This window comes from Labrus mixtus, chromosome 12 (genome assembly GCF_963584025.1).
Source record: "Labrus mixtus chromosome 12, fLabMix1.1, whole genome shotgun sequence".
In the NCBI taxonomy this organism is placed as follows: Eukaryota; Metazoa; Chordata; class Actinopteri; order Labriformes; family Labridae; genus Labrus; species Labrus mixtus.
In genome coordinates this window covers 27,780,616-27,788,416 of record NC_083623.1, presented here as the reverse complement: position 1 = coordinate 27,788,416, position 7,801 = coordinate 27,780,616, and the positions used below count along the sequence as shown (strand labels likewise).

The 7,801-nt window shown below is 40.8% G+C and overlaps 1 protein-coding gene across 1 annotated transcript; it reads left to right on the top strand.

The window, feature by feature from the left end:
* Positions 1–3,566: 3,566 nt before the first annotated feature.
* LOC132985415 (butyrophilin subfamily 2 member A1-like) lies at positions 3,567–7,133 on the top strand. Its single transcript, XM_061052761.1, has 6 exons — positions 3,567–3,618; positions 3,869–3,993; positions 5,032–5,373; positions 6,133–6,426; positions 6,501–6,620; positions 6,763–7,133. Exons 2-6 carry the CDS (start codon positions 3,885–3,887, stop codon positions 7,131–7,133), a joined length of 1,236 nt encoding a protein of 411 aa, XP_060908744.1. The 5' UTR covers positions 3,567–3,618; positions 3,869–3,884.
* The last annotated feature ends 668 nt before the right edge of the window (positions 7,134–7,801 follow it).

Below are 7,801 nucleotides of genomic sequence, written 5' to 3'. Positions count from 1 at the left end.
GGAATCTGGCTCCAATAGTGGCCAATGGCGGCTTTTTCCTCCCTCAAACTATCAGAATTATATCGGCCTTAAAAAAAACATGTGTCGGTCGACCTCTAATTGAAAGGACAATAACATTCGTCTTAAATAAAGTGCAATATTTGGATCTGTGCTTACAAGTACTTATTGCAAAAGGAGAGTTTACCCACTGTTCCAGCCCATTTGTTTAACGTGGAGTACGCTTTTAATAAAGATGGTGCACTAGTTAAAGTCTGTGACATATTCTACAGATATAGACATTAAAACTGTAGTGGCATGCTGTTATGTTGATTGGACTGTCCACAGATTGCTTTCAGGTATATTTTTGCAAATAAAATAGGAGAAACTCAAAATCCGTAGACAATGGTCCTCTGCAGCCTGGCATGAGCCGCTTCAGCTGTATGGTTGCTCTAGTGTTTAAATGGGCGCTGAAAAGAATAGCAAGGCACACTACGACCTGGCCACAAGTGCTTCCTTTTTATTTGTACAGCCAAAGTAAAATATTTAACATTAATTGAGCCTATTTTTAAAAGATGTTTATAGTCTTTTCAGTTTATGTCATGCCATTAACCAATAATGCAGATATTGAGATTGTTTAGTAGAATTTGTCTAGCCAAAAGAAAGAAGTACAAGTATTAGAAACACTGAAAAAGTTAGTAGCATATGATTTTAATTAAAGGTTCAAAATTAAAATGGAAAAAAAGAAAATGCAGCTGAAACATTTAAATCAAATTCATTTACTTACGAAGCATGTCTTGAAGAAGGCGGAAGGATCATCTCCCAAGATGACCGGCAGTCCCCGAAGACAAAGGCACCTGATGTCTGTTGGCTCCATGGTCTGGAACATAGTGGGCATGGAAAACAACACACAGTTCTTATCAAACAAATTCCAAAACTTTCCAACAAGTTATGACAAAAATGTCTAATTTTCAAGACTGGAAAGTACAAGAGAGGACAAGACAAAATGGCATGAAAGGAAAGGAGAGAGGACAGGAGAAAAGATGAGAGTATGAGACAAGACAAAAGCTGAGAGAGGAGCAAATGATGAGAGTAGAGAATGTGAGAGAACAGTAGCGTTCAGGACAGAGACTGAGAAACTCAAACCTCATGGTTAATTTCTGTTGCACGGCCATCTGGGGAAAAAGGATGGACAGGTATTTAGCAAATAACAAGTCTTCTCAGTGTCACCATAGGTTCTCCTAGTACCCTGCACACTGATAACGGGAGGACATCATTTAAAGGCTTTATGTGCGATTTTTTGATCCAGCAGATGTCGCCCTTGAGCACCAGCATGAAACCAAAACAACTTGCGGTGCATTGTTGTGTTAGCATGCTAATGCTAGCGATCTTTATTATGCTCGTATCTTCACACTGCATGTAAATTTACCCGAAATAAGCGTGATCTAGAAACACAGTTAAGCAGTGAGTACAGTATGTTATTCTTCTTTTCTCTAGTCCCTCAATTAAACAACTTTTATTCGTGAGGGGAGGAGTCTGACGTTGGGCTGGCTATGTCAATAAACAGAAAAAAAACTCTGAAAACATCACATACAGTGGGACTCGGGTGTTACACCCATTGTAGACAGTCATGACTCACAGAGTTATTTTCAGAGGATATACTTGATTTCTATTATATTTAAGTGTGAAAAATCGCATATAAAGCCTTTAACTCTGACAGCTTGACCACACACATACATACATACACATATTTAATCTATATTCCTACTTTTGTACATTCACAATAGCTAAAGTCCGAAAAAAGTGTCTGTTTTCATGTACTGCTCCTCCTTGGTCCCTCTATGCTCTGAGTCCGTCAGCTGCACTCTGCTGAGTCCTCACTGCTAGACCCCACGTGGGCCAAGTCTGCTGATCCGCTCTGTCGTTATTGGTCAGTTGCTCAGCACGCATCTCGGAAATTTCAACATGAGCTGCAGAGCTTGCCACAACGAGCCAATGGGCTTAGATCAGTGATATTGATACTGACAATGACGTCGGATTGACAAATTTTTATCGAGGGAGTCTAAAACCGAGCGTTACATGCAACTAATGCTGCAGCTAACAGGAGGAGGTAGAAGAAGCCGCGTTTCCGCGGACTTTGAATTTTTGCACATAGATGTGACTAAACATGCACAGGACACTTGGAAAACACACTAAAGGAGATATAAAACCAGAAAAAGCATAATATGGGACCTTTAACCTTAACTGCGCCTATTTAAATCAATGGCCGTCTCAAAATACAACGTGTTCACTAAAGTTAACTTAACAGCACTCACCAGATTCATTAGACCACTGTACAACAGCCGGGCCGTCGCCACCTTCTCTCTTCCGCTGGAATAGTACTGTGAAGCCCACCTCATATCCTTCTGTGTTGCTGGTCCCCTCAGCTGTTCAATGTGAAGCGGTGTCCGCCACACGACGGTAACAAAAGCAGGACAGTTAACAGGTAGCTAGCAGGGGAATGATGTCCCGTTTTCACTGCTCACAAACAGCCACCCGGGTACGAAAAGTGGCGAGGTACAGCTAACAGTTAGCCTAGATAAGAGCTGAAAAATGTCTGGCAAACTGGTGAACATTAAAACTGTTTCAATTTCTCCCAAACAGCCTCTCCTACAATGAGAAAAGTAATGCTAGCTAACTCTAGCTAAAAGGTAGCTAGCAGGTGAAAATGTCTATGTTAACTGTGAAAACAAGGTTCCCACTGCTGTCAGAGTTAAAACACACCTCACTCCTCACCAACAGCCCCTCAAATTGACACACTCATAATAATAAAGAGAAAAGAGCGTTACCTGACTTAACGGTCCGGAGGACGAAGATGCAGCAAAGATGCCTGTTACCTGCAACCTAAAATTTCAAATGGCGCTCCTTCACAAGGCAAAGGACATGAAGAGGCGTGGTTATGACTAAAACTTAGAATTTTAAGGTCATTTAACTTAAAGTTATTCACACATTCGACTATGTCTAAAAATTTGTAGAACAAACTTAGCATTTTATATCGTTTAATTAGATATAAAGTCCGGTCTTACAGTGTATGTAAGCCAAGAGGAGGAAAGGGTTTGTCTCCTCAAATGCTTGAGTCCATCTTGTTGGAGGAGGCATCCTCTAGTGTCGGCAGACCACACTTGAAGAGGGTGGGCAATGCGATTGCTTTTAAAGACTGGAACTGCCTGTGAGTTTACCTCAGGCCTCCTCCAATGAGGATAGAGAATTTAGACACCCCCCCCACTTTTCACACCTATTTGTTAGTTGCTGTTGGTGGGGGGGGGGGGGGGGCCTGGGTTAAGACTCCTTTGTATAGTTTCCTCCAAAATAACTCTATTAGGCTTGAAAAACTGCAATACAGGCTTGAGTCCTTTGTCCAGCACACATGGCTGAGGCCCAACAGCTCTATAAATAAACTTGCCTTGGCTCCCTCTCTGTCTCCCTGGTGCCATAAAAAAATCATTATTTGATGACCTGATCTCTGTGTTTACACTGGGACTACTGAAATGGCCCTTTGGACACTTTAAACTTTTCAGTGTGATAGCATGTGGACGGAAAGCTAAATTCAGCATGGTCTTTTTGTCTTTCACAGATGAGGTGATCGTCTGAGCCATGAAACAGGTCAGTAACATTGGTTTAAAGTATGGTTGGTAGTGTTTTCAATATGCTGAATCATGTTTCCTTTACAAAGTAAGAGAACTGGAGGATATGATATGTTTGTGAAGTAAAGAACAAATGTTTTTAATGCAGAACCCTAAAAACAGATACAAACATGATCTGGTTTATTTATTAGATAAGAGCTAAAGACTACATGTTTAAAGACACCTGTGTTGCATATTACACGTGTAATTATGATGTGTGATTATTTCAGTCTTTAAAACCCCACAATGTGTGACATGGAGGAAAGACTCTCCTTTAAACGACGGCTCGGCTCCTTCAGTGCTTTTCTCCATCACAGCGTTGTCATCCTTCTGCTGAGACAATGCTGCTGTGCAGGTAATAAACACACCCCAGAAAGTCACTTGAACAGGTAACCCTCTTCACCAATCCAAATCCCTACAGACTGAGCTCCTGCCCCCCGAAGAGAATACAAAGGAAATGGAGTGATTCTGTCCAAAGACTACAAAACCCACCATACACCTCCAATTACACAGAATGAAAAAAAAACTTTAATCTACAGTTTAACTATGTTTCATTTGTACTCCATAAACCGGTTGCTGTGTTAAAAGGGGGGTAACTTTGAGTAGTCAGAAGACTTTACATGCTCAATTCCAAGCTAAACTATCTCTAGCAACATGGACTCATTGAATCCAAACGTGTGCACGAAAAAGTTCACCCACATACATTATGTATTGCGAACAGCTGATTTGCTGCTAGAGGCATACTGGGAAAGATTATAACACTCATTATTTCACAATATATCTAATGAAATATTCTTATTCAGTTAGGACAGCAGTTTTGGCTAATTTGGTCCACACTTGCCTTTAGCACTAGTTGCATTTGGCTAGCTAGCTTACAACTCTTTAACTAGCCTACTGCCTTATACAAAGTTGTCAGGTATGTTTATAATTCAAGGGGATTCAGGGGACCTCCCCAAAGAGGGGGTGTAAGTAAAAACAATGTAAGTTAAAAACAATGTAATAGAGTCAGAGAATTTCCTTGTGTAAGAAACATGTAGGTACAGTTGGCTGATTTGAAATGAAGTCCACAGAAAGCAATCTGTGGCTTTTTATCGTATACATCTGTAGTTCAGCTTTCATAACCCTTCATCCGATTAACTTCACACCTGCTGAGGTATCTCGAGTGGTTAATGTAACATTTGGCTTGGATGACTTCCAGTTTGAAACGGGCGCTACACCTGTATTTCTAAATCACTCTTCACACTAAGCAACTTTAAGACATTCATAAGGCAGCCTAGGACTCCATTATAGTTTTTAGGTAGCTGTCCAATAAAAAGTGTAGGACATTGTGCCGATGTATTTTCTGAATGTGCTCCTACCAGCAGAATGTAAAATCCCAACCTGCTTTCACCAGGTCACTCCCAAGTGGTTGCTCCATCTTTGCCAATAGTAGCAATGGTTGGGGATGACATCATTTTGCCATGCCGCCTGGACCCCCCTGTGGATACTTCAGACATGACTGTGGAGTGGGCGAGACTTGATCTGGACCCCAGATTTGTTTATGTTTGGCGTGACGGCATGGAACTGGAGAGTAAAAAACAGGTTTCCTTCAGGCGAAGGACGTCACTGTCCATAAACAACCTGAGAAATGGTGACGTGTCACTGAAGCTCTCTGGAGTGAAGCTCTCTGATGAGGGGAACTACAGATGCTTCATCCCTACACTTGCTAAAGAAGCTACCGTCAAGCTCGTTGTTGGTGAGTGAATATCTAGAATCTTTAAGTTCTGCCCTTTCTTTGTGAGCTCAGACCAGTATATATTTCTGTGTTCATGTTTGTATCTTGTTCAAATGTAAAAAAAAAAATGTGAGTTAGAGAACCTTATGGATGAATAAAGACTGGTCAGAAGAGTACCATTAATAATGACATGGTTCTTTCATAAATGTGAGGAGGCTTTTACAACATAAGTCCGAGCTGCTGCAGAGCTCATCAAAGGGAAAGAAGCTCAGTGATATATTGAGATACTTCGAGATGGGTCAAAGGTTAAAGAGTTAAGCTTTTGAACTTGAAGTTTACATATTATTATAATTAATAGGTTAAGGAAGAATTCAAGATCAGTTTTAAGGTTTCTTTGGCATTAAGATGTTAATGTTAAATCCTGTGTAGAAGATGCACTAACCTTTGCTGCACAAAGCATGCTGGGATACATAGCGATATGTACGGAATGTAACGGCGCCACTTTTTACCATTTTTCCTCCATCATGAGGTCATCACGGTACATTTAAATAAGATGGTGGTATACTGTAAGTACATAAAGCTGTTTTGATTTAAAGACTCCTCAGTTAAAGACAACATGGCAGCAGAGAAGGTGGGTCTGTGCTTCAAAACGATCAATGTTACCATAGGCTAAGAGCTCAACTAGCGTATACGTAGCTAGCAGAATTTAAAAAATGGTACTCAAAGAGCTACAAATAAGATTCTAAACATGATCTCTATTTTCTTCCTCTTTGTTTTCAGGTGTAGTTTCATTCATAGCCATCAGTTTAGAAAGGACTGAGAAACAGGAAGTGAAGCTGGGAATGAATCTTCAGTGTGAGTCTGAAGGCTGGTATCCAGAGCCTGAGGTGTTGTGGCTGGACAGTGAGGGAAACCTCCTCTCTGCTGGATCTACAGAGAGCATCAGACATCCTGATGGTCTCTATACTGTCAGCAGCAGAGTGACTGTGGAGAGGAGACACAACAACATGTTCACCTGTAGAGTCACACAGAACAACATCAACCAGACCAGAGAGACACACATTCATGTTCCAGGTTGGCATATTTGTAAAAAGTCAGTATTATATATTTCTATTTTCCAAGTATAACCTTGATCCTCTGCTTTTCAGATGACATGTTCATGGTGGGCTGCCGGTCTGGGCCTCATATCACCATCTTTTCTGCTGTCGGTTTATCCTTTATCGTTGCACTTTTCTTGGTCGTGTTGAAGTGTAGACAAAACAAAATAAGTATGTACAGGTTTCAGTGTTCCTTTATCTCAATGCATTTATTACCATTACATTGCTAAAGATCAGTTTTTCTGATCATGGCGGAATGTGCTATCACAGCATCTGTTGAAATATGATCATCTTTTTCATGTCATCATAACAGAGGGTGAAAAGGTGACAGATGTCACAGAGAGAAAGACTGAATCCTGTCAGGAGTTGGAGAGAAAAGCAGCAGAAGATGTGATCAAAACCCTGACTGAACAGAAGGAAAACTTAGAGACCTTAAAAGAAAAACTCATTGCACTGCTGGAGGAGGTGGAGAGAGAGGAGACAGAGAACAAGAAGAAACTGACTTCTGCTTCAGTAGTTCTCAATGTCTTCAAAAATGAAGTAAAGACTGTACGACAAGAGCACAATGAAGGACTGAGGAGGATCAAAACAGGACTTCGGGGATGTCAGGAGGTGGAAGAGGCACAGCTAAGGACGTTAGAGGATCTCATAACAAGCATGACAGCAGGAAGTGAAAGATTGTAGGAGAGAGATGAGATTCAAAGAAACGTATAACTCAGTCAGCGAGTGATGGAAATGTAACTGCTGGATTGTTAAAAGTAATTAAGGCAGAAGAACAGGTATGTGGTCAGCCAAGGTAATGCTAAAACAAAGGGACTTACTAAGAGAGGTAAAGTGCTGAATCTTTTCAATAAAGCATATAACTAGCCCAATGTTGTTTTTCAGCTTATACTCATCTGCTAGATGTTTAGCCTAGCTTCCACTCCTGTATAAAGTACAGATGTAGTACAGATGTGTTCATAAAGTACAGATGTGTGCATGAGTACAGAACTGTTGTAATAAATGCTTAAAAAAGAGGGAGGTGTACAGCAGTGAAATAAGTTGAAGTCTAATAATGAATAATGACGGGTGGTATTTCAAGCAGTGAGACTCTCAGAGGGAGGAGTTAAACAGTTTGATGACCACAGGCAGGAATGGTAAATGGACTTGAGCTTATATAGTGCTTTTCTAGTCTTCCAACTACTCAAAGCACTTTTACACCACATGTCACACCTACACATTCACACACTGATGGTAATGATTATTGCTATGTAGTATCATCCACCAGAAGTAACTAATACCATTCATACACCACCACTGAAGCAGTTGGAGCAATTTGGGGTTAAGCGTCTTGCCCAAGGACACATCAGACA